This window comes from Gouania willdenowi, chromosome 9 (assembly GCF_900634775.1).
Source record: "Gouania willdenowi chromosome 9, fGouWil2.1, whole genome shotgun sequence".
In the NCBI taxonomy this organism is placed as follows: domain Eukaryota; kingdom Metazoa; phylum Chordata; class Actinopteri; order Blenniiformes; family Gobiesocidae; genus Gouania; species Gouania willdenowi.
The window spans coordinates 4645854-4673677 of NC_041052.1; the positions used below are offsets into that span (position 1 = coordinate 4645854).

At 36.8% G+C, this 27824-nt stretch overlaps 1 protein-coding gene across 1 annotated transcript in view; it reads left to right on the forward strand.

Annotated features, from left to right (window-relative positions):
* Positions 1 to 27824, forward strand: part of sh2b3 (SH2B adaptor protein 3) — a 57599-nt gene that overhangs the window by 26962 nt on the left and 2813 nt on the right. Inside the window, exons 3-6 of the mRNA XM_028457580.1 lie at positions 21325 to 21426; positions 21503 to 21591; positions 25892 to 25983; positions 26970 to 27229. Coding sequence (XP_028313381.1) covers positions 21325 to 21426; positions 21503 to 21591; positions 25892 to 25983; positions 26970 to 27229 — 543 coding nt within the window. The remainder of the gene's footprint in view (positions 1 to 21324; positions 21427 to 21502; positions 21592 to 25891; positions 25984 to 26969; positions 27230 to 27824) is intronic.

Sequence of the window (27824 nt, forward strand, 5' to 3'; positions counted from 1 at the left end):
AAAGACCTCTTATTTAATAAATAGTCTTAGCTCTAGTCAAACGCTCGCTTCGGGCGGCCATCTTTGATTTATGTTGTCACCAGCATGTCATCGCGACAGAGCGAGCATGCGCAAAATTACTGGAATTAATTCAAAGCAGAATGAACGTTTGCAAGATCGAGGAATTATTCAATTCAGAATTAAAATCGAAATGAATCAGTCACTTAATTTGCATTTAAGTTTAATTAGAAATTGCAATTTTTATTTGAAATTAGGTGTTTACGAGGTGATTTTTTAAATTTTTTTAAACATGATTTAACTTTAGTTCTCAATTAAATGGGAATTAAAGCTGTCATGTAAACGTAGCAATGGGCTACACAGTTAATCAAATTTTGATCGTGATCACGATTTTGGTTGCCACGATTAAATTAATCTGATCATCTGCAATATTGATATTTAAAACACGGGCTCTGCACTTTATTTATATTTATTTCATTAGCCTTTGGTACATTTTAAATTCTTGAGGTTTTTTTTAATTAATTATTTTCTTAGTATAATTCTTATTTAAAAACTTAATTTTGCACTGTAAACTGTACACATATTTGTTTAAAAGTGTAATAAAAACAGATTTTTTAACCCTAACATGATAAATAATTGTGAATATAATCATGATTAATATATTGATCAAAATAATTGTGTTTATCATTTTAGGCATAATTGTGCAACCCTACATCATGTTGCTTTTTTTTTTTTTTTACTGCTCTGAGCCAAAATGACACAAACAACACCAGAAAACTCTGAGAAATATTGAAGCAAGGGGAGAACATGCAAACCCACACTCTGAAAGGGTCTCTCAGCACGAGTTTTGTGCATTCATGTCATGTCGTCACAACCGAATAGATTCTCATTCACCATTTCCTGTTGAACATTTGGTTCGTCTCAAACTCTATGGAATTCACCTTCTACCAAGATCAACTCCTTCACTCAGTAATCGAGGGATCTTCATTTGTTTACTGGTTTTTAAATCAGGAGCCCAATATTACTTTACATTGATTTTGCTCCTTTGATTGAGATTATTTTAATTATTTTGTCTGATGACCCAGCAAGGCACCATGTCTTTCTTCTAGTTGGAATTTTAAAAAACAAAAAAAAAAAAACAAAGAAACATACTCAGCTGTCTACAAAAGCTCATGGCATGAAACCCTGGAGTAATTCCCAGATGGAAGCAGCTGCAAGCATGTGCATGTGTGTTTGTTTGTACACCATGTCCTCCTTTAAGAGCCACAATCCAGCAAATCAGAACAGCAACATTCTGAGCTGTGTGTGCGTGTGTGTAGCCCTCACCATGTGCTTGAGCTTACTTGTGATGGGTATTATTTGCATGTAAGGTTTTCAATGGTGTTGGCAGGGCCTCTGAGGGTGGTGGTTACTGCACTCTATTCGCAGCGCTGCATTCATGATTTCAAATGGTCTCCCTCTTGTGGATGTGTGTGTTTGTGCATGTGTGTGTAATCTTGGCAGGACAGAGAGCTCAGTCCCCGAGAATGGCCTTAAAAGGAAGGAGAATGTTGAGTTTGCATGCTCAGCGCCATACAGCACATTGGTTTAAAGGCAAAAGGAGTTTAAAACATCGGTGTGTGTAATGTTCGACATTGTTATGATGCTAATTCCTTTTTTGTGGATGTTGAGTGTTTGTAACATTAACAGTCCTGTTTTTAACTGCATGTATGTTCCAGCTAATATTTAGCTGAGCTTTTCTTTGCTGCAAATGAAAGAAATCCGTGGAAGAGTGGACGTGGATGCGTTTTTATCTCATGCCTTTATTTGCTTATTGTCTTTTTTATGTGAGAAATACAAGTAATACCAATGAGCTCATTTAGAATAAAGGGGCAAGTTGCATGGAAGCTGATAATAATGCATTTGCCCAACTTATTATCAAGGTAGGGTGGCTTGAAAAGTGCAAAAAGCCTTGAAGAAATAAAGTTTATAGATTGTAAAATGTGTTTTCTTTTTAATAGTGTAGGTTTTTGTTCAAATAAAGCTTAAAGGGTAAAGAGTTTCACATTTCACCTTTTTTTTTAGCGAGATTCACAACAATTTAACTTCCACTTCATCGGAAGTTCAGTTGAAGAAGTTAAGGAAGTTCTGCATTACCTCTGAAATGGATCTATTGAGAAAGCTGCCTTATACAATTTATAGAAACCAGGAACGGGTGTCGTGGTATTTTTGGTTTTTGGTAAGACAAGAAATGTGAAATCAAGTTTAGTGCACTTCTGTTTGAAGTTTATTCTTTTTACTTTTTCCAAAGGCTTAGTAGTATACTTGGGAGACTTAAACTGTTTCCAACAGGTTTTATATCCAGAATAACAAAGCAGAGTCCACGCAACTCGGTTTTCATTTGCAGAAGTGATTCTTGTCTCGTCAGCTGAAAAGAGCAGAAGTTTCCAGTGTTGTCTGAGGCTTTATCCTCACATTCTTCATCTTGTCTCTGCTCATGATACCAGTTTCTAGTAGCCTGATTGGACAAAGTGACACTGCAGCTTTGTAGTATGTAATTTAAAACAAACGGGAAAAAACAACAAATTCATGTTCTAAAAAAATTGTTAAAGCTATTCTTTTATTTAATTTCTGTTTTTATTTAAAATTGGGCCCCAAAATAAACACCGAAATGCCTCACATGCATGTTTTGGGACAAAAGCACGCATTTACACCCTTCTAGAATCTAGATATGGTGACAGACACAAATGTCCAATAATGCTGTTAAAAAAAACTTGCTTTAATGTTCAAGTAGTGACCATGTTATCCTGTGATTGTAGAGCAGGGGTGTCAAACTCATTTTAGTTCAGGGGCCAAATACAGAGCCACAGCTTTTATGCTGGAAAACAAATCATTTCAACATTATTGTGCTTTTTACACTTACATTAAAAATCGACAATAATAAGCACTAAGTGACAGATATCAGCCCCAACAGGGTGTTCACGTTACATTTTCTACATTTGTGACCATTTTGTATTCAATTAAGGAACATTTTATGTAAGGGTGTGCGATCTGACAATATTAGATCGTTAAGGATTACAACATGACAACGATCTCCTAAATCACGGAGATTGTAGAACCGTCTGTAGTTCACATTTTAACCCTTGCGGTGCCGTGTCTGCGTCATACGTCTGTCGTCCATACACAGAACATCCAATGGTTTTTTTCTCTGCCAAATCACACCATTTGCTAGTCAGCATGTCAGCATAACAGACATTACAGATATTAAGAGCTTAAACAGAGCAGAAATACGCTCCGCTCCCCCTCCCCCCAGTGCACGGACACACACAGTTAGCTGTGCTGCATCCTACGTGCTCGCGGCTTGTCCTGTCAGAGGCTCAGTGCAGATGTCTGTCTGTCTGTAAAACTTTGTCAGTTCTGAGTGTTGAAGCACTGAAATATGTGCTCTGCATGTGTTTCTCTTCTCTAACTAACTCTCTGTCGCTGCGCTGTAGCAGAGATCTGCTGTAGCTCACGGAGCTGTTTCCATATTCTTAAAGAGACAGTGTCCTGAATGTGATTTACTTTAAAAACGACGTTCAGCTGCCCTGAAAAAAGCAACACTACATAATTTAATCACATTTCAGCCTTAATGAAGGAAAAAGTCAAAAGTGATTCAAAATGTTGATATTGTGCTGTTAGTGATTAATAAAAAGGTCTCTGTGGCATTTTTCTCCAATGACTTTGACCTGTTATTGTTTTTCTTGTAAATCTTTTGAAAAAAATAAATAAATAAATAAATGGAGTTTATATCACCTATTGCCATTTTGAGGAAAAATATAGAGATATGAATATTGGTCCATGTCACCCAGGCCTAATGTAACCAAAGCAGTAACGTTTTATCTTGTAAACGATATAGTAAGTAGGTGATTTGGTTTGTTTTATTGGTAAATAACTTTAAAATAGTCTAAATGATTTGAATGAAAAAAATCGTGATAAAATCACGATCGTGATTTCACAAAGAAAAAATCGTGATATATTTTTCCCATATTGCCCACCCCTAATTTTATGTAATAATTTGAAGAAAATAAAAATATTTTGTAAGAATTTTGAGTTTTTTTCAACAGTTTAACATTAAAAATGACAGCCATCATGCAATATAAGTACCGGGAAAACTGTGAGCCCCTGCAAATACTATTGAGTTTCATTTACCCAATGATTCATGTTTTCTCTGTCGTTTTTGGATACTCCAAAGAGCCCAATTTGGCCCCCGGGCCTTGAGTTTGACACGTGATGTAGAGCTTCATCTGAAGTGTTTTTAATGTGTTGTGCCTAACAAGAGATTCAGATTATATTTTATGACTGTATTCAAATGTCAAAAGGCTCTGGTACAAAGACCGGGTCAGCTGACGGTGTATTAGCTGAACTGGTGGTGAGTTTAACTGGTGATACTTAACAGCAGAAGAAGCATTGCAACTCTAAGCACATGGCTGCACGGGATTTTGTGCAAAACGTGAGGGTAATTCGCCGGTTGGGATCATATCACACGGAAAACAAACGGATTTTGGGAAATTTTGAAATGTAAAATCAGAGGCCCTATTACCTGGATCTGGATTTATTTCATTTTTTTTTACTCTTCTTCTATTTCTACCACACAGCTGCTGCAAGGCCAAGTGTTCCTTTGATGTGATGTTTACTAATCAAGGTGTGCAGGATGAGAGGTTTACCAGGAAAACAAAGGTTCTCTGCCATCGAGAGCGAGTCCTTTCAGACTTCCTGTTAATTTACCCTAATCATATACCCTTTTGATCTCAGTGCAGATGTGCACATATGAGTGTTTGTTACAGTTTCTCTTCCCTTCCAGAACAACAAATACTCATCATACTATGCCTTTATTTGATAATATTTAGTTTTTTTAATCCTTTGTTTCCTAATTGTCAGTTAGTAAAATTAATGGAAAACGCCTTTTTTACAGCTGGGCCCTGATGTCCATATGTTCTACGTTAGTAGCTGTGCTTCAGACTCGTATGGCAACATGCAGCGTTATTTGGCTCTTGTTCTATACCACATCTGAAGCCATGGGTCTGAGTCATCTTGACAGGAAATAGAAAATGTTAACAAGCAGAATGTTAGACGAAACAGCAGGAGTTTTAGTTGAAAGCAAAACTGGTAACGAGATCTGCCACTTTGAAGATAATATTTACCAACAGTATATATGTATCTATCAGAGGTTGTATCAGATTTAAATGAGTTCAATCCAGGAAGTGCAGGTATTTATCTTATTTAGAATATAAATTATGTAAGTCCTTGTTTTAATCAGAAATAGAATGGGTTAAAAGTGACCAAAAATAGTTGAAAAGGTGGTGAAATGGGATTTTAAAAACCACAGAAATTGGTAAAAGTTGAAAATTAGAGAGGCTAAAAAAATGGGCATGGCAAATCATGAATGTGGTTAACATGGCAAAAATAAAGCATGAAATATGGTGAAAAGAGGTTAAAAGTGATAATAATGGGTCAACATATGCAACATTTGGTGGGAAATGTTGTGGAAAGAGTTCATAAGTGCTTGTATGTCTTGAAAGTGGAAAAAATGTGCAGAAAAGGCATTGAAATTTGATGGAGAAGTGGCAGAAATGGGAGTAATGTAGTAAAAATACATTAAAGGAAAAAAAATATGGCAAGAAAGAGTAATAAACAGATTAATCGTGTTGCCCAGATCCTGAACAATCTTGGCTCAGAGTCTTGGCATCCAGCAAATAGCAAAATGGCATAAATAGTCAGGAAAATGTACATAAATAGTCAGAAAGTACAAGTATAGATAAGAAAGCATAAACACTAATAAGAAAATGTAAATGCAATAATATTGGTATATAAATACAGATGTTCTTAAAAAAAAAAAAAGGTACAAGGAGTGCCGGGCTGGGGGAGGTAATTCAGGGAAACACTGTCCATGTATGTGTCAGGTACTTTTTGTGTTCGGCTGCACACTAAAGTGCTACAAGTTCATTATTTCATTCTCCAGAAACTAAAGCCTTATTCTGTTTGAATGATAATTTGTATTTGTCTCGTGTTGCCATTTACCGCGCTTGCCTTTTGGTTACTATGACTTTTGACCTAATGCCATCGTGCAACGGCTGAGTCAGGTTGGTCTAATCAAATACTTGATTTCCTCTAGCTGACTCAGGACTATCCAGTTTCTCAAAAGGTTTCATTTCACATCACATCAGTTTTCATATCTTACCCACAAAGTGAATGTTTTGCCTCTATTCAGAGATTGACTGTCAGAAAACCTAGAAATAATGTTTCAAATTGACTCAGCATGTCATATAACAATGTGTAGGTGGACATGAGATATCGTGCATTCATTCACTGAATACGTGTTCATCACCACACGCGTATAGTTCTCCTGTAAGATAGATAGATAATGGACATATTTCAATACTACAGTAAAAACCACAAAATTATGACTGTCTAACAGAGGGACACATTATCTGAATTTAGAATGACCAACATGATTAATAATGAATACAGAGAACAATAAAGGGTGTAGTTGGTCCTTGGTCTGGTCTTGTAAATTTCAGTCATTTTGTGTATATTTCTCATATTTTGTGTGTTTGTGTGTGTTGTTGTAGTCTTATGTGCATTTTTGTTGTCATTATCCCCGTCAAGGAGATACTATTTTCATGTGTAAAAACATGTGTTTATTTTGTTTATTTACTTGTTTGTCTGTAAGCAAAATAATGTCAAAAGTACTTAATGGTTTTTGACAAAATTCCATTAAATTTGAGAGGGAATTTTAATCAATATAGATTCTGGTTCAGTTTTTAAAAAATCTGCTCTTAGTGCTTTTTTTTGTATATTTTTCTGTATATTGGTTGTGTTTCTTTTGGGTTAAATTTGTATATTTTACTTTTGTGTAGCTTTGTTTTCCCTCTGTGCAACTGTTTGTAATTTTGTGCATTTTTATTTTCCCTTTGTGCAATTTAGTATGGTTTTTCTCTCAGTAATGTGTGTATTTTTGCTCTTTAGTGTGTTTTTGGAGTAATTTGGTGCGTTTAGGTACTCCGGACAAAACTAAACCAAGGACCGCATGTGGCTCATCAAGTCCTGAAGGGTTGTTTATAGATTAATAATATTAAGGTAAACGGCAGCAACAATTTTTTTCTTTTGGCTGCAAGATTAAAAAGTATTAATAACAGTCCTCTGTGCGTACGTGTGAATTTGATTCAATCTTGAGAAAGCTAAGTCTGAAAGTGACCGTGACGTGCCAAACATCGAAACTATGAAATCAACAGAAATAACAAGGAAATCCATATTGCAAAAAAATCTTTCCTTTGGGCCATTGTTTCACTCAATTTAAAACAAGTAAAATCCCCATGAAAGATTTTCCATTTGTTTTTAACTCTCAGCCACACAGAAATTGGTTTTGCCCCATAAGTGTCAGCCTTTTTGTACATTTTATTGTCAGCCATCACAAAGTTATGAATAACCGCAGGACAAAAAGCAAATTGCAGTTGTTTGGTACCAATACTGGCTTTAGCAGGAGCAGCCATAGTTTGACAATCATCTTGAATAAAGGGGTCTTAAAAAGCATAAAGTAATGCCATGACGGCTCAAAAAAGGAAACCTTTTTCACTGGAATATCTCAAACCATGTTCGATTTGTCTTTGGTTGCAGCAAGAAAAGATATTTTACAAAAAGTACTTCAGTCAATTGACTTTAATGTGAAAATAAAGGCTTTTCCCGAGTTACTGGATTGTTCTGCAAAATGTTTTAGCTTCTGCTTGTGGTTTTCATTACATTTTCCCCCATCTGTAATTTTCTCTCTCATTACAAGTCATCTGTGCATTAACATGAAATGTGGTCGGCTGAGTTGATGAGCTGACAGTTAGTAAGCAGTTGGATATTTTTAAAGCATAAAGGTGACATGAGATCTGACAGGCCCTGAAACCATTAAAGATAAGATAAGATACATCTTTGTTGTCATTGCATAATCATACAAAGTACGACATACAACGAAATTGGACTATAGTCATACATACACACAATATATAAATAAATAATATTATTTAAACTGACTAAACCCATTCCGAATTTGAGTTGATCTAAGTTATCTAAGTCGATGTGTCATTTAATTAATGTTACTAGAGCCACTGGGTCTCATTTTTGCTTTTTGACACCGCTATTGAACTGTTGACATGGTTGCCCAAAGAGATATGGTCGTCTCCGTTAAGTGCCAGCTAACTAGCACCGACAGTTTACCAAAAATTAAAAAGGCCTCAAGTTTCAGGTGTGGGACTGCTACACGCCTCCTTATATGTTAAGTTTATGTATGTTTAGGGAGGAGAACATTTGTTTTACTTCAACTTAGTACTGTGGTTGTGTTTATTAAAAAGCTGTGTTGCTTATTAGTCCTTTACTTAAGTAGTAAGACAGTACCTAATAATTTGAAAGGTCTTGTTAGATTCATGTATGTTTTTTTGTGCAATAAAACAAGCTCAAAGTGATTTAATTAAGATTAAGGAGCAGAAACACTGCAAAACGTGATTAATCGGTAAAAAATAATAATAGATTAATTGATTAAAGAATAGTTTAATGCAGTACTACTTTAAAGTAATATATAAAAATACTAAAACAAAGAGAGTATTTTTTAAATTTATAGCAGGTCCCGATTTACTGGTTTACAGGTCCAGAGTGGAAAATTATCACTGTGACGATTAAACGTGCATGTTTGCCGAAAGTGCGCTTTCACTCAGTGAAAATCTAGAGTAACATCTAAAGGAAGTGGAGTGGTTAGAGTCATGTGGTGAAGACGTTTGTCTGATCTCGCGCCCTGGTTTTTCTCATTTGGTTGCTTCTTTTCTCCTTTTTTTTTTTTGCAGAAAAGTTTCTCACCGTATGTAATAATAATGTTCTGGTGAACTTTTTGGACAACATTTAGCAAATTGTCAATGATCTTTAAGTATGTGATTTTACTCTCAGTGACAGTTGGTCCCTTTTTTTGGTTCTCTTTAGTGTATATGTTGGCTTTTGGGTGTGTTACCTATAACCAAAGTGCACATGACCTTCACTGTGTGTGCTGCTCAAGGGGGTTTCCAACATCGTCACCCAACAATTTTTATCTGTAGCCGTTTGCTTTTCTACATTAACATGATCCTACCAGCCTTTCACTCTCACGCCGAGACAAGCACAGATGCTTCTGTGTAACCATTGGCCATAGTGTCATTATTGCAGTCAACATACTGTAGTTCCTACATTGGAGAGTTACAAATTCCCTATACAGAGAAATAGCATGCAGATGCTTTTCTTCCCAAATCAGAGAAGGGGCCACAAAAAGACATTTTTATGCATTGCATAAAAATGCAATGCATTGAAAGAAGAGATTTGATCTGAGTAACACAGGCATATTTTCCTGTCATTTTGCTATATTTTGTTTTTTGCATGTGCTTGCTATTTTGTGTATATTTTAATCATTTTTTTTTAAACTATTTTAAGGCCTATTTCTCTCAAATATTTTTCACAAATCTGTCTGATCTGTGTTAGTGAGCACATTACCTTTGCAGAGATAATCCATCCTACCTCACAGATGTGGCATATCAAGATGAATGATTATTGCACAGGTGTGCCTTAGGCTGGCTACAATAAAAGGCCACTCTAAAAATGTTCAGTTTAATCACACAGCACAATGCCACAGATGTCGCAAGTTCTGAGGGAGCGTGCAATTAGCATGTTGACTGCAGGAATGTCCACCAGAGCATTTGCCCGTGAATTTAATGTTCATTTCTCTACCATAAGCCGTCGCCAAAGGCGTTTCAGATAATTTGGCAGTACATCCAACCGACCTCACATCCGCAGACCACGTGTAACCACACTAGCCCAGCACCTCCACATCCAGCATGTTCACCTCCAGGATCGTCTGAGACCAGCCACTTGGACAGCTGCTGCAACGATCGGTTTGCATACCCAAAGAATTTCTGCGCAAACTGTCAGAAACGGATTCTGGAAAGCTCATCTGCATACACGTTGTCCTCATCGAGGTCTCGACCTGACTGCAGTTTGTCGTCGTAACCGACTTGAGTGGGCAAATGCTCACATTCAATGGTGTCTGGCACGTTGGAGAGATGTTCTCATCACGGATGAATCCTGTTTGTTCAGGGCAGATGGCAGACAGCGTGTGTGGCGTCGTGCGGGTGAGCGGTTTGTTGATGTCAATGTTGTGGCTGGAGTGGCCCATGGTGGCAGTGGGGTTATGGTATGGGCAGGTGTTTGTTATGGACAACGAACACAGGTGCATTTTATTGATGGCATTTTGAACGCACAGAGATACCGTGACTAGATCCTGAGGCCCATTGTTGTGCCATTTATCCGCGACCATCACCTCATGTGGCAGCATGATAATGCACGGCCCCATGTTGCAAGGATCTGTACACAATTCCTGGAAGCTGAAAACATCCAAGCCAGCATACTCGCCGGACATGCGACCCATTGACCATGTTTGGGATGCTCTCAATCAGCATATTTGACAGTATGTTCTAGTTCCGGCCAATATCCAGTAACTTGGCACAGGCATTGAAGAGGAGTGGACCAACATTCCACAGGCCACAATCAACAATCTGATCAACTCTTTGCCAAGGAGATGTGTTGCACTGCGTGAGGCAAATGGTGGTCACACCAGATACTGACTGTCATGCTGTCTAATCAGCATCTTGATATGCTACACCTGTGAGGTGGGATGGAATATTTCTGCAAAGGAGACATGCTCACTAACACAGATGGAGACACATTAGTGAACAACAATTAGTGAAACTTTTGTGTAGATTGCAAATGTTTTAGATCTTTGGGTTCAGCTCATGAAAAATGGGAGCAAAAACAAAAGTGTTGCATTATTGAGGATTGCATTTGGTAGTGGTACATACAATCTCATGCAAAATGTGCTTTCAGAAATTTTGGTTGGATTATATCAGTTTGAGTTCCATGAGCAAAGGAATTAAGGTGTGCACAAACTCTTTTAGTTTTTCTTTTCAAAGAACTGCACCCAGTTCAGTGAATGTGGGGTGTGCTGTCTTAACGTCTTCACATATATCAGTATTTCTGAGAACTTTGCAAGGAGGGCAGCACGATGAGGTGACACATTTATTCATTACTGATGACTTCCTCTCTGCTGACAGGTTTCCAAGAACACTCGTCTCTATCGATGTGTTTGTGGATGACGTGTTGTGTGCATGTGTGTGTGTGCTTGCGCGTTTCCCGTTTCCTCCACAATGTCACAGATCAGGTCAATTATAAACGTGATCAAGAAAAAAGCACCTTTTTCAGTCTTTCAATATCAAATTCCATCCTCACTTGGTTTAAGACCTGCACATAAACAGTTAAAGAATCAGAATGTTTATGTTACTGTCCTAAAGGATGGGACAGTGTCATCCACTGTTGCAAGTAACAGGTGGAGAAGTTTGGCAGAAAGGAGTAAAAGGGGAACGTATAATGGAAAAATAAGGAGATATTTTTTGTCTTTTATCAATGTATCAAGGTTGTTCACAGTAGCAAATTCTGCCTTTGTTCCTGTGTGCTACTGGGAGAGAGCAGAGATAAATTGGAACCATATAGAGAGAGAAATTGCATATTGTTCTAAATAAAATGATAAATACACAAAGACTAAGCACGACCTGTATTCGTAAGGCGAATACATATTTGGCTATTGAAAATTGGCAAAAATGACAACCTGTATCTGGATTTGTTGACAAGTTTGTTGTTTTTACTAATGAAATTGAAAGTACTGACAGAAGACTGACCTTGAGCGAAGGTTATGGTCACACATTGAAAGGAAAAGTTGTTCAATGGTACCAGTCTGAGCACTGTATCTCAATTTGTGGCCAAGTTATTGGGAAAAATCTCTTCCCGTTTAGCGACTTTAAGGTCTGTAAATGCGACCGTTTATAGACAAGCCCATGTCCGCTCCAGTAGTTAGGTTTTGATATGATTCAGTCCTGTTTATGCGGACTGTAAATTATAACCAGCTACATCAGAATTTAATTATCTTCCTGTTTATTAAACAAGTAAATGCAACCGTTTACCGACGAACCCATGTCCGCTCTAGCGGTTAGGTTATGTTATGATTCAGTCCTATGAGAACAGTATATTTGGCAATTCTCAACTGCAAAATACAGTGACTTGTATAGTGATACAGCGTGGACAGACCTGATAAAAATGGTGGGATAGAGTTATATTGTAGTAATTATGTATATGTTATTCTTTTTTTTGGTATTATTAATTTATTGAAGAGTGCAACTTTAGACCATCCCAAATGTTCCAACAAAGTGAAGATATTAGTACTTCCTCAACTCACTAATTTCGTAATGTTTCTCTGCCAACATCCCCCCACCTCCACCCCTTCCCGTGAACTACAAAAAATAAAATAAAATAAAAACATGATAATTCAAATAAATAAATAAATAAATAAATGGGCAACAAAAAAAGAAAATAATGATAAAATAAAAGATGAATTAAATAAATGTGCTAAAATATAATAAATAAAAAATACATATTATCGGGGGTAAAGAAGATAAAAGATGTAGCATAAATATATTTTTAAAAGGAGCTCAAAAATAGTTTTGTTAACTTCTATTCAGTCTGTAAAATTGATAGAATTGAAATATGTAAAAAATATGTAAAAAAAAGCGTCTTTGAATTGCTTTTTAGCTCCTCTCCTATTTTTTTTAATGAATTATTTTATTTGTTTTGGTAAATATTGTACATTACATTAAATACAAATTGTACTGAAAAAAATCTAAATCAAAAAAGGAATAGGCAAGAAGCAAAAGCTTAAACATATACCGAATATTTATATATATATATATATACTGTATATATATATATATATATATAAAGAAAAATTTTGAAACATTATATCAACATAATATTCATGAATAATTATATACTTCAGAAATTGTTTTAGTTTCTTAAAGGAAGTAAACAACTAAAATTAATCACTGAGATCATTGCATAACATACTCAGATACACATCGAGGTTTCACATTCACTAAAAAATGATGAATACCTCTTGAATTATATTTACTCTCTTACTTTAAAAAAAAAAAAAGAGTTGAATACTATTCGGAACAATATTATTTTTATGTAAAACATTACATCCTGAAGCCACTGACAGACGGGTGGGACTTTACCTAACTTCCATTGTAGTAAAAGTCTTGCTAACAGTGATGAATAGCAAGGGTTATTTATTATTGGCGGGTTGGTGGGTGTTAATTTAAAGCTCTGTATTACTAAATGTATTATATGACAAACTATCGTGTTATGTGTGTGGGACCGTCCTTGGACTCATCAGATTGATACAATAAAATTAAAATGTTCTTATGCTACAAACAGGAGGAAGAAAACGTGACTGAACTTGACCTAAAAAGGGGAAGTAACAGATGTATGTGTTTGCTCGGTGTGAGGTCATGGACTCCCTGCATGCATTCATGTGTGTGTTAGTTAGTGTGTGTGTGTCACAGTGTGTACCCCGGATGATCTTGGCTGGGCTGACCCTCGGGAGGAATGAAGGAATGTTGAGTGTCAGTATGTTGCCATGGTGACGGCCTTGAGAAAGGGACCCTGGGAAGATCGTTTGGACTCCAAACATCCTGTGTGTGTGTGCACTCACACTGTAGTTGTGTTTTTAACCCCGGGTGTTGAGAAGTTACACCTTTGCTTTTGCTGTTGTGTGTGTATGTTTGTGTGTTGTTGTGACCCATGTGTATAACCTCACATCTCTCATGTGACCCTCAAATCAAATATAATCACATTTTGTGGTCCCCCACTGTGATAAACTTTGGCCATTTTTCTGCCAAACGGGCCACATGGTCTACTCAATTCACATCTTCAACCTGAACCCTTTAAGAGCTATACAAAATACATTTTAATACAGTTTCCCTTTCAGTGTTTTTTTTAAAATACACACCTGGAAAATTATTTTTACGACTGATTTTTTTAAACGTGAGATAAAACAGAGTGCACCAGTCACACAGTCTATTTCTCTTGCTCTCTCTCTCTCTGTGTGTGCGTGTGCGTGTGCGTGTGCGTGTTTGCCATTCAGAGGATTTTAAAGTTGGAAATGTGAATGATTTTCTAATCATTTTTGAGGAACTGTGCGTCTGTGAAGTAAAAAAGAAGAAGAAGAAAAGGCACAGCAGATGTCTGAGGGGTTGAGCAACAGCACAACAGACCTGATTTCTGTGAATCAACTTCATCGAGTGCTCAATTCAAAGTTCACGGCACATTACTGAAAACTCTCGTCTGTATTTGGCCCCTAAGGGGACGCTCACAGTCAATTTTCCTCTTCTTTGATTGCCTAAGCTGCTAAATTTGCCCTTAGGTTTTTTTCCAACATTAAAAGTAAAAAACTAAAATCGAACAAAATGAAAAAAACATGAAAGAACGTTTGTAAATCTGAACTTGTAAAATGTAGTGGTCTTCAGATGAGATTCCTTCATTTTAACAATAATATGCAGTGACCTTATACCAGTACTTAATAATAAATTAGACTGGCAGCCTGTTTTAATTTTGTGTGTACAGAAAAATACACAAAATAACAAAAATTACTTAAAAACATAAATCAACAGAAATGACAGGATGTATAAAACGACAACACAAATACATTTAGAATAATGACCAATCTGTGCATTAACTGGAAACAAATGTATTTTTTATATTTATCTGTCACTTTACTATATTTTGTTTTTGGAGTTATTTTTCTTGTTTTGGGTGTGTTTTTGGAGTTATTTTCTATGATTCTGTATATTTCTCTGTCATTTTATGTCATTCTATACTAATTTTGTGTATTTTTCTCTCATTTAATGTGCTTTTGTAGTCATTTTATACTGTTATATTTTTCTGTTATTTAGTTTTAATTTTGTTAGTCGTTTTGTATTTTTTTCTGTATTTTATTTCCATTTTCATAGTCGCTTTGTGTATTTCTCTGTATTTTGGAGTCAATTTGTGTATAGTCTTTGTGATTTTGTATTTTCTTCTGGTTTTTGTATTCGTTCTGTGTATTTTTTTTATATCTTTGTGTGGTTTTGTGTGAACTTTTTTTTTGACATAATACGGAATGTCACGTTAGTTCCAGGAATGTGGGGAAAGTTCACTTAGAAATCCTGATTCAGAAACACAACCACATTTTTCTGTGAACAACCATGGCAATGTTTTGTCGTGACTTCACTTTTTATCGGTTCCTCTTTCACCGACTAATGATCTCACTCCAGGAGTCGCAGCGTTGGTTTGTTGAGGTTAAAATGTGAAGCTTAAGGAGTTTTTTTGTGCTCCTGTGCATGTATGTGTATTTAAGGATTAACACCAACATTCCTCCGGCTCACACACAGTCACAGAGACTCAGAGTCATCCAGTTGCACAAAGCCCTGGAATCTGGTCCCCATCGCTCCCGTTCTCCCTTCTAATGCCCTTCCTTTCATCGTCTAGTCTGTTTCCTTTTGCTGCCTCTGCTCTCTTCTGGTGTGTGTGTGCGTGCGTGTGCGTGTGCGTGTGTTGTTTTTGCTTTGTTCTGCTCATTCCCTTGAATTTTTCCTTCAGGATTGGTATGTTGTTTTATACAGTGTTAAATTCAGGGTTAACTGGAGTCAGATAATTGCTACTGGATAAGACATGTGGTTCCTCTGCTCTACCCTGTGCTGGTTAATCATGGAGTAAAAAAAAAAAGTAGCTGTGCTGAGTGGAAGCTAATGAGGTTAGGAGTTTAATTTAATCTGATACACTGTAGGTGGTGTTTCATATTAACCTAGTGGGGTTATTTTTGGAGCAATGAAATCAATCTGAACTGAAAATTACACTATTAAGTAAAGTATTAAGTATTGTTTTGGGGTGTCTAGTTACTCTTTAAATCATTTTGACGTAATCCTGCTAACAGACAAACTAACAACACTTTCATACTGTCATCCATAAACGGAATATATTTTAGTCATCCTACCCATTGATCACTAATGATCTCGGCATTGACTTTACTGACTAATAAACTTCCCGAAATCGTACCAACCTGCTAAATAGGGTTAATAGAGTCAACTACTGTTATTATTTTACATTTACATGCTTCAGATGATTTACTAAATCAGGATAATTACACTGAAATCTGAGATTACCTTGCAAGAGAGACATTAGTCACACTGCTAACCCTTAGCTGCCTATTTAACGGGAAAAATCCCATGGAAATGTGTGATATGGTCCCAACATTATTTGTGAAACCTTTAATTACCGACAACCAGCGAATCCTCGTCACGTTTTGCACAAAACGGCTGTTTGATTGGAAATGCTTCTGTTATAACGTGTCACCAGGTAAAATGATCACCAGCTTGGCTAATACGCCATCAGCTAAACCTAAGCCTTTTCACATTTCTAGACATTCAATCACCTGTTTTCTGATGAAAAGAAGCATGTAAATGCATGATATTGTCCCAATAAATGCATGTTACACATTTCTGTTTCATGTCAGGGCCTGGTTTTAAATAAAGTAAGAAGGGGAAAAAACAGGCTAGATTTTTTTAAATCCAAAAACATGAATTTAGTTTTTTGTCCGCCGATTTTCCGTGAAAACAGTAAACCCTGGAGGCCCTACAAATTGTAGTTTTTCACCATAATTTTTTTTCTTTTATTAAATTGGTCTAATACGGTCATAAAAAAGATAAAAAAACTGCCCTCTGTATATTGAGACTATCTGACTATTTTACTAATTATTTAAATTTGTTTTAAAAATTGTAAATTTGTGGTGGCATTTGTAAAAATGTTTTGCTATTTGTCTTTTTTTTTAGCTAATTATGTAAATTTGTTTTCAAAATTGTACACCGTACTATTGGGTGAAATTGATAAATTTCCCATGGCACACCTGATGATCTCTCATGGCACACAAGTGTGCACAGTGTTTGAAAAACCCTGGTCTACTATGTACTAACTAACAGTGGTCGCCAACCCGTAGATCGCAATCGACTGGTAGATCTCTGAAACATTCCCTGTAGATCACTTCTCCCATGTATGAAAGTGTGTGATTGCTGGGACACCTCATCCACACAGTTGCTCCAGTCAGAGAGCACACAGCCACAGCATGACAACAGTGATGAACTGTTCATTAGTTCACTGATGTAAAGGATAAACGATGTGATGAGATGGTATTTTCGTCATGAGCGCCAAACATTTGAGGGATATAACCCTGGATTTCCACTAAATGCGTATTTGCACCAAAACTGCTCTGCTGCTTGACTTCAGTGCAATTTGCAGTCCAGCAATCCCCACCACCTCAGGTTTTGCTGCGCATCTGTTGCAGCAAGGACTCAGGAGATCCCGCTAATTCACGTGTAATCGCGCGATACGTGTGTGATTTAACCATACAATACGATTTTAAAAGTGCTCGGATCGGGCCAACCATGGTATCAACAAAAAGGTCTGGTTCGCCCGAGTCCGAATATGTGCTTTTTGGGTAGAGTCCGAAGTGTGTCCGCTAGAGCCGAAACGCACAATTTCATCGCCGAAAGAAAAGTGTTCATTTTTTCGAAAATGTGGTTTCAGCGGACAGGTTTTATTCCCCTGAGTCCGAATATGTGCTTGGTTTTCGGATAGAGCCCGAATTGAGCCCAACCCTGGTAGATGCTGACACATACTGATCTTCTGCTTGGTTTTAGGTTCTCTTTAATTGCAATTGGCTGCACCTGTGTGTGTGTGTTGCTACTTTGCGCTTCAGGCCAAGCTCCCGTCAAGTTTCTTTTCGCTTTCTTAAAATGCAGTTTTTCCTGGTGAGGTCAGAAATGGAGCTAAAACCACCACCACCACAGTTCCCATCATGCTCCACCTCCCAGTCTCTCACTGCCTGTAGTTAGAACGGCAGGATTTCCACTCAAAGACGCATTTACGGAAATTACACACACACCGAGCATTCACACACACACACGGTCCTCTTGTTTCCAGGATCATCTGCTTCACATTAGTTTGGTTCTAACTCAGTGTGTCACAGCGTCTGTGGTGCATATGTTTGTTCCTCTGGAATCCATTTGTGTTGGTTGTTTGCTTGACTACTTAAAGTATGCACAGTCACACACTTAATGGTTGACTCCTCCCACTTTATGGTTTTATGTTGTTGCATTTAAGCTGTCTCTGAACTAATGAGCTCGAGATGATAACTTTTATTAATCAGATAAAGACATAGTTTAGGTCTCATGGATCAATAATCAAAGATAATTTGCTTGAAAAAATATGTTCAGTCTTGGATGAAAGTGTGGAATTTTTCCAGAAAATACACAATTTCTCCCAGAAATATTTGCAGTTACAAATATTTGCAGTTACAAATATTTTTGGTATACACACATTTATTTCCTTATGTGCATTGAATAAACATTTACATAAAATCAAAAAATGGACCGGCCAGGATTCTCGGCACCCTTTTTAAAACATTTTATTTCAAGCATGTGATGTTAGTTTAAAACAGGTGCTGTCAATATAGAAATCACACCTGAAGCCAGTTACTAGGTGTAGGAGTTGACTCAAAGGGTGCCAACAGTTTTGTTTGGTTCAATTTTTTTTATACTTTGTGTAAACTCATGTAAATTTGAGCATTTTTCTTTAGCTATAGTGTTTTTTCAATGCATATAAAAGAAATAAATGGGTGTATACCAAAAACATTTGTTATTGCAACTATTTCTGGGAGAAATTGTGTAATTTCAGGAAAAATTCCAGGGGTTCCAATACTTTCGTCCATGACTGTAAAAGGTTGAAATTGCCACTCAACGTTTGTTTTGATCTCTGCTGTAAACACTCTTTTATTCATAGACAAACGTAGATGCTGCATTGACTGCTGCTGCCCACTAGAGCGGTGTGTCTACAGGGCAGCCATCTTGGAACGGTGGCAATCGCTTCTACAGTGCATTAAATCTATAGAGGAATGATGTGCTCACACAATTAAAGTTGTCATAAATCGCTCAATTCTCAAGCAATTTTCACAGGGTTTAATTGTAATAAACGTCAGACATGATTGATAGATAGAACAAAAGGAACCCAGAAAACATTCAGATGTGCTCAGGTTTTTATTGAAAATGTTGCTTAAGGCTATACATTGCATTTGACAATTACAATTATTGTACAATTGTACTACTATTGTATTATTTTTATTGCTATTCTTATAATTATTATCATATCATGTAATTTTATTATTATTATTGATATTTTCATTATAGTATTATTATTGCTATCATTATATTCTTTTTTTTTATCTTATTATTGTTATTATTGCTATTATTAATGCTATATTATATTCTTATATCACCTTATTATTAACTATTGTTTATTATGAATTTTTATTTTGTTATTGCTATTATTATTATTATTATAATAACCATTACTATTAATCTATACATTATAGCAATGTAGCCAGAGATAGAGAATTGTTTGCAACAAAAAATAATTCCATCATTAAGTAGGGCTATTATTAGCTCTAATAGATGCTATATTGAATTTCTAACCCATCAATTATTGCAGTAAGTGTTTTTTCTCTGTGTAACAGGCTGTTGCTAAGAACACTAGATTCATAACATTGAGGGTTCTGTCTGTCCTGTTGGCATTTATTTCACTATAGCTATAACAACCTGCTAACAATATATTATCTCTTACATACATCTCCCACGAGATCTCGTTTCTAAACAACGCTCATTAGAGCATCTGTCTGCTGCACACTGCATAAACTGTGCTACAGTCAGAGGCAGAGAGAGCATTTTAAATATATCCAAGCACCTTGTATCATAGCTACATGTGACGTTTTTTTAAAAAATCAAACAGTTTGGAAATTGGTTCAAAATTCAACGAATAAATCTATTTAGAGATTGAGGAGTACCTCTTTCTGTTGTAATGTCCACGCAATGCTGCCTCCGCCACCACCGTTTCAAGATGGTGGTGCTGTAGGCACGTCCCTAAACAGGCGATGCGGTCTCTACGTATATTATGTCTATGCTCTTATTGACGTTGTCAGAAAAGTTTTTCGCATTGCATTGTGGGATGTGGAGTCTTGTAGACAGAAGTGTTTTACTTCATTCTTACTGTGATTTATTTTGTTTCCTCGTCCGATAAGGACTATAGTGATTCGCTTGAAACTTTTTTGTTGTAGTTTGTTTTCGGTATTCCCAGTGAAATCAGCATAAAGTAAAAACATTTCTATGCATCCGTCTACGGGACTTCACATCCCACAATGCAATGAACAAAATTTTTCCAACAATGTTAATAAACAGTGAAACTGTTTCATATCTTTTTTTCTAGTAAATGTTTTTTTACAGCTTTAATTTGGACATTGTGACTGTGTTTACTCTGTGAGTATCTGTCTGTTGTAAAAAAAAAAAAAAAAAAAAAACCTATAACTGTAACATAAACCCTAGGTTTCCTAAGTGGGGTACGGGTACCCCCTGGGGGGCACGTGAAAAGAAAAAAATTTAAATTAACAGTGTGACAACATTGAAAACTAGAATAAAATAGAGCAGCAGTCAGGAGCCTCTATGTATTGCCACAAATTACACATTGGCCTCTGTCAAACTGCCCTCTAGTGGTTACAGAGAAACAATCTCATCAAAAAAAGAGCAACTATGGGGAGAGCTACATTGTTTTACGCTAGCCAAACGTGCTTCAAAACCTTGTCAAACAGGACAACTAAATATAGAACAAGACTTTACGTGGAGAACGATTTAAAACTCAGACTTTCTGAAATTCAGCCAAACATTGCAGAGTTATGTTCATCCTCTCAACCTCACCCTCATTAAGGTTGTAGTGAGTTGTATTTCACTTTCAGGGTGAGTAATAGATGTATGCAAGTATTACTGCTATATGTTCGATCAACAAATGTTTGGTAGATTTGTTTTTCCAAAATTAAAGAGATCTGTTTGACTGACAATGCCAGTAGGCTAATTAATTAAATAAATGAAATGATAATTCTGAATAAGATGTTTTATTGTGTGTTTACAGATTATTATTCTTTGTTTTATTATATATTATTCCTCAACAGGATAGGTAGAATTTAGGGAAACATTTTCACTGTAGGGCGAGGAGTAGGGGGAACGTGACTTTAGGTGAAATGGTTGAAGGGGTACGAGACTGTGAGTAGTTTGAGAACCACTGAAACTATTGCTGGTGGACGGATTGCTTTGTTCTGTTCCGTTCATGCCGCTGGAAATGATGGATTTTCTTTTTAAATACTGTATATTTTTCAAACGTTTTATGTGCACTTTATCAACAGACTCAACAAAACCTTGATCTTCTCTTTTGATTTCATCTCTTTTCCACTTTATTGTTAGATTTCCATTGTAGCTAACTAAATATTAAAGATATTTTCCTATGATTTTACAGGCGTCCAGCCCTAAGCTGACCACTCACTGCTCAGACATTCAAGAAGTGCGTCGCTGCAACAGACTGGAGATGCCCGACAACTTGAACACGTTTGTTTTAAAGGTAAACACGAATAAATAGATAAATAAATGACCCTGCTTTCTTTTAGCGTGCAGATATTACACGTGTCTCTCTGCAGGTTCATCGGGGAAGTCTGATATTTGAGACGGACAACGACCAGCAGGTTAGCTCCTGGACTACAGAGCTCAAAGAATGTATCAGTAACAGGTGAGAGCCACTAAAACACCACATCAGAGACTAAAAAAAAAACCATAGAAACGAATCAGTTTCCACTTCCATTTTCAATTAAATTAACAAACCAAACCGAAATGTGTTCTTTGAAAATGTGTTCAGATGAGTTGAATTAGATTTTATTTACAGCTGAGATGGGCAACATTAAGCAAAGCGTCAAAAAATGTGATCTGTGTATCTGATCCAAAGGTCACATGATCAAAATTCAGTTTTTAGAATAATAAGCATTAATACAGTAAATAAGAAAAGGTTTGTGTCTGTATTTCTGTTTTGGGAGTTATTTTGTATTATTTTCTCTGATTTTATACGTTTTTGTTGTCGTTTTGCATATTTTTCTGACACTATTATTGTCAGTTTTAGTATTTTTGTTAACCTTTAGTGAGTTTCTGTAATTTTTAATGTTTTTTGGAGTCATTTATTATTATTTTCTGCGTTTTTTGTTTTCGTTTTGTTAATTTTTCTGAGACTTTTGTTCATGTTTTTTGGAGTTATTTGTGTATGATAACTAAGTTACTGCTTTTTTAATGTTTACTAATAAAGATTATAGGTAGAATGAAATTCACAAACCCAAAGAATTACGTGCGGCGCTGCTTTACATATCAAAGCTACACTCAAGGTCACTGTGTCACTGGAAGGAAGTGAGTGGGAGGTTTGAAACTTGGGAAATCTCAGAACCTTTTTCATTTCTGCAGATGTCTGAAAACACACGTACACACACACACAAACACACACGCCCCTACATCCACACAGGGAAGGCACGTTTGTGCTGCTTTAATCGAAAGAACTGATGCTAATTTGAGCTAAAGTTCGTACAAATGTAACCAAATCTGTTTTAAATCCACCTTATACTGAACTTAGGCAGGTCTCCTCATTCATTATTATTATTTTATTTTCATTTCTGGTTATAATGAAGTTTAGATAATGATATCCAGACTTTTTAATAGAAAACTGATTTAATTTGATCAAATGTAAAGTTTTAGATTGTGTTTATCACCAAACTGTGTGAAACTGAACGCACACACACACACACTTTCAGTCATTGGGACGCATTGGAAAGGAAGTGAGCCTTTTAACTCTAAAGACTGAAGTAGCAGCTGTTGCGGTCACGTGTGCTGATAAATCACGCGGTGACGTATGAGCGGCTTCGGGAGCACCAGGGATGGTTCTTCTGATATCGACGAGCGTTGAGCTACATATTATTAACCAGTGACAAAAATGTTCTCCGCACAGTCCAGCCTTTGAGAACACATTTTTTAACACAGATTATGAGATTTGTCCTGCTGTTTAACACTTGGAGTCCAAGCAAGGAACCTTGTCGTGAGACAGTTTTTGACATTTGAGCTCTAAACAAATACATTTACCATCTCAGAGCAGCAGCTATATCTCAAAGGGAACCAAAACATTTATATTTATTTTTACAGCTTTCAAATTGTTCCTGATTTGTTTCACATACATGCATGTGACTTCTGCTCACGTCTGTAACACATGACAATACACTAGTGTTGTACTACAGGCAAGACCGAGACTTGTGAGAGTTGACTTTTAAAGCATAACAGGCATAAATCTCACATCTTCACACATTTGTTCAACTAAATTCTTGGAACAATCGTATGTATTTAAAGCCACTGATAAATCCAGAATGATCTTTAATATGTGAAAATCAGATGTTTATTATTTATGTCGACCGTGGCTCAGGTGGTGGAGGGTCGTCTTTTGATCGAGAGGTTGGGGGTCGATCCCAGTACCTGACTATGTGTCGAAGTGTCCTTGGGCAAGACACTGAACCCTAAGTTGCTCCCAATGGTCGACTAGCGCCTTACATGGCAGTCCTGTCCCACTGGTGTGTGAATGTGAGAGTGATTGGGTGAATGAGCTGATATGTAAAGCGCTTTGGGACTGCTTCAGTGTGGTTATAAGGCGCTATATAAATCTAGTCCATTTACCATGTCAAACTCAATATTATCAGTGCCGTACATATTTTCTTATTTATTTATATGTGGATGTGCAAACTAGAGCACATTAATGACTACAATACTATTTTTCCTTATCTAAAATCTGCGGCACACTTAAGGTGAACTGCTCCATATTTGGCCCCTGAACTACTTGTCCCCATTTTAAATAAAATAAACTTAAACTCAAACAACAATTAGACAACCATTTGATCCTTGGAATCAAAATTTGCTTTTAAACTTTTTAACCTTTTCCAAGTATTGCATTTTGTTATTAATGTTTAACAGTTTTTTCTAAACAAGGTTTTCCACTTTTCTTTTATTCTAATTTTAACTAGCCTGCCACTCTATGCATACGCAGCGCCCCTCATTGGCCAGTTTAGGTCACGTGACAGGTGCACCACATGACAAAGATGTATTTTAGCTCATATTTATTTTTAGCTACCCCGCTAAACCTTTTATTTTAGCCCTAACCCTAACCCAGGAAATACCCTAAAATGTTTATTTTTGTTGTATATGTATTTTTAAAGGTGGAATTTGCCCTGTTAAATATGTTAAAATGAAAAAATATATATGTCAAAAGTGGGATTCAAATCCACGGCAGCTGAGGGAAGAATCCTTGAGTCAGGCGCATTAGACCACTTGGCCATCCGGACACGGTGAAAACACAGGCACATTACACTTATGTAGAAAAGATCCGGAAAAGGTCCGTCAACATCATCGGTCGTACCCATAGTGCCGGGGGCTATGGCTACGTTTAACGTATCTCTAGACACTTTCTTTTAACTACACAGTTAACTTGGCACTTGAAATAAGCGCAATAAATCTTTAAATTCAACAAGTACATTAAACCCATCAACATTCCTTAAATTGCCTATTTAACAATTTATAACAATTTTTAAACTTTACAAATAAATGAACAAGAAATGCATTCAACTTAAGTGCCCAGACTAAACAATGTTTAAGTTTCTCGAGTTTTACTTTTGAAAGAATTGTCCAAGGAACAGAAGTTTATATGAAACCCGTGGTTATATTTGGAGGTTCTTACCATGAGTTGCTCAATGTTCATCCAAACATGTAAAAAGAGTCTTTGCTTCAAAGTTCAGCCCAATTGAGGAGAAAGAACTCTATCCTCTGTAGCTGCTAAGCTAGCACTGCCATTGCTCCAGTTCACCCACAGTGACGAGTTAATGTCATTAAAAGAATCAGGTGTCAACAATCACAAGTGGGAGGGGCTTCCACCTGGCCCCTCCCCTGCTTAGCAGGAAGGAGGGAGTTAGCTCACAGGGTCTTTCCTATCTACTTTCCTTAACCCATGGATGACATCACAGGGTTAAGAAAAGGTGTTAAGAGATTTCCTAAAGGGGTTAGGGAAAGGCCATCACGTTGCTTTGGCAATCAGACACATTTCTCTAGATGATGTCATAAATCAGACGACAGTGAAGGTTAGTGACGTCTGCCGTGGCGAAAAAACTACAAATTTCCGAAAATGGACTAAAAGCACAATAGTAACACTCTCCGCTGTGCCTCTAATCGCTGATATAATTTCAAATATCACAAGGTTTGAATGTAAATCAAAGGAAAAGAGGCTACGAGGAACAAAAATGAAACTAAAAACGTCACACTGAGAATGGTTGCTCACACTCACAGATCAACATTAATCCAAAATAAGTAGGTTTTTATGAAATAGTTCCATAACATTGTAGGCATACACCACACAAAACATTCCTCGTGAATGAAATATGTTGAAAAAAACATAATGTGGTTAAAATTGTCTCTGATCCCTCTGATGCTCTGTTTTTAGTCATCGTGAGTTTACGTGAACGTTCTGATGAGCGGGTCCCTTTAAATGTTGACGCCGCAAGGAATTGTGGGGCAGATTATCTGGTCTTCTTTGCTTAAGGATGCATCAGTGTTTCCTAGGCTAAAGGAGGTTATAAAGGAAGTATTGAGCGTCCTTTCCTTGGCTTTTAGAGAATTGGAACGCTCCTTATCATGGCCACCACTTAAACACTTCCGTGGGTTAAGGAAAAGTGGATAGGAAAGGAGATAGGAGGGAATATTCAGACGCACACAAGTTCTTTTGAACTCAAGAACAGCACAAGATTAGGATAGAATTGATAAAAGCACTTTACAATATCAGCTTATTCCCACTGTCATTCACACACCAATGGAACTGAGCTGCCCTACCAGCCACTAGTCAACCAATGGGAGCAACTTCAGTGTCTTGCCTCAGCACATTTCACTGGGATTGGACCCTCAACCTCTCGATCAGAAGACAACGCTTGTGCTCGTGTGTCTTTTTTAACGTCTGTCTCGTCCTGCAGGTCAGTCAGTATGGACTGGGAGCCCCTCCCCTCCTCAGTTGACAGCTCTGCTCCAGCCAATCACAGAGGGAGCTCTGAGTCAGCAAGTCAGAGTAAGTCACGTGACACGTTCTCAGCAGTGATTGGCTGTGATGAAAATGTCACACTAGCGTACTATACACTACAAACTCAATGAGTAAATACTGTATACTATTAGTATGAGTAGGATGATGAGCGTTCCCACTCAAGTACACTTTCAAGTTTCCCAAGATGCATTTGGAACCAACAACGACAAAAAACCTTGTTCACACTGAGGCTAAATATCTCTGTTGATTCTCCACCTTTGAAAGTTCTGAAAACATTTAAGTGAGAATATCAACATGTGCTCATTTAAAACTCTCTACTGACAAAACTTCATTTTAACTTCAAAACAAGAGATGCTTTTATTTTGAAAAGGGGATGCGGCTCATTCCATGTCATTTCAACAAATTTTACTTTTCACTCGCAATGCATCATGGGGCGTTTGAGTATGACATCCTGGTATTTCTCACATACTCAATCTTTTCATATTATCTAATGTGAACGCACAGTGTATTAACCACAATGAGAAAATGATAATAAAAATAAAAAATCTAAACAAAGCAAAGACAGAATAAATGGTTACAAAATCCTGCAAGTGAAGCCTGTACATGTTCGAAAATTTTTATAATGTACACCTATTTACACTATAAAATAAGACATAATTCATTGATATATATCTATATAATTATACAATTCATGTAATCCACATTCATCTGTCCTGTATATACACACCTGTTTATATTTTTAACCCTTTAACACCTATGCTTTGAGAACAATTTCATGTATTTATTTTCTCATTTCCACACACAAACTGTTCCACAAGCTGGTACCGCTTAGTGACACATTAAAGCTTTTTTTTAGTTGTCCGTGCATGCAGTTTAAACACTATTTGACTTGTTTGAAAAGCTGTAGTGTGTGTGTGTGTGTGTGTGTACTCTGTATTACACTATGGTAGTGTTGTCCTGTTGTTTTGATAAAACACTTTTTAAAATAAAAACCTTGTGTTTCCTTTCCTCAGACTTACATTTAATCAACCAACAGCACAACGTTCTGGTAAACACCCCAGCAGCTCCTTTCACTCTCCCAGATCAGGTGACCCAGAAGGCAGACCACTACCTGTTCTCCTACCCCTGGTTCCATGGGCCCATCTCTAGAGTGAAGGCGGCTCACCTGGTCCAGAGCTCTGGAGCTCAAGGACACGGAGTGTTCCTGGTCCGACAGAGCGAGACACGCAGAGGAGACTACGTCCTCACCTTCAACTATCAGGGAAAAGCTAAGGTACTGATTAGTTATGATGGTCAGACCTTTCCTATCTCCTTTCCTATCCACTGTTCATTCACACCTGGGAAGTGTTTAAGTGGTGGCCATGATAAAGAATGTTCAAGTTCACTTTAAGCCGAGGAAAGGAGGGTCAATGCTTCCTTTATAACATCCTTTAGCCTAGGAAACACTGATGCATCCTTTACCAAAGGAGACCAGATAATGTTGACCCACAATTCCTTGCGGCAACAACATTTAAAGAGACACGCACACCTGAGTGCTCACGGAAACTCACAATGACTGACAAGTAATGGAGATCATGTAAGTTACCAATGCAATGATATGCCTTGAACAACTTTAAATAAATAATCCAAAACCCATATTTTATTATATGTAAGACATATTATCAGATTATAACTTATAACTGACATAAAACAGACACTCAAGATTATCCACATATTTTATTGAACATAATTCATATTTCTAAGTAGAAGGTGAGTGCGAGCAACCATTCTCAATGTGACGTTCTTTTAGTTTCACTTTTGTTCCTTGTAGCCTAGTAACCTCTTTTCCTTTGATTTACATTCAAACCTTTTGATTTTTGAGATTATAT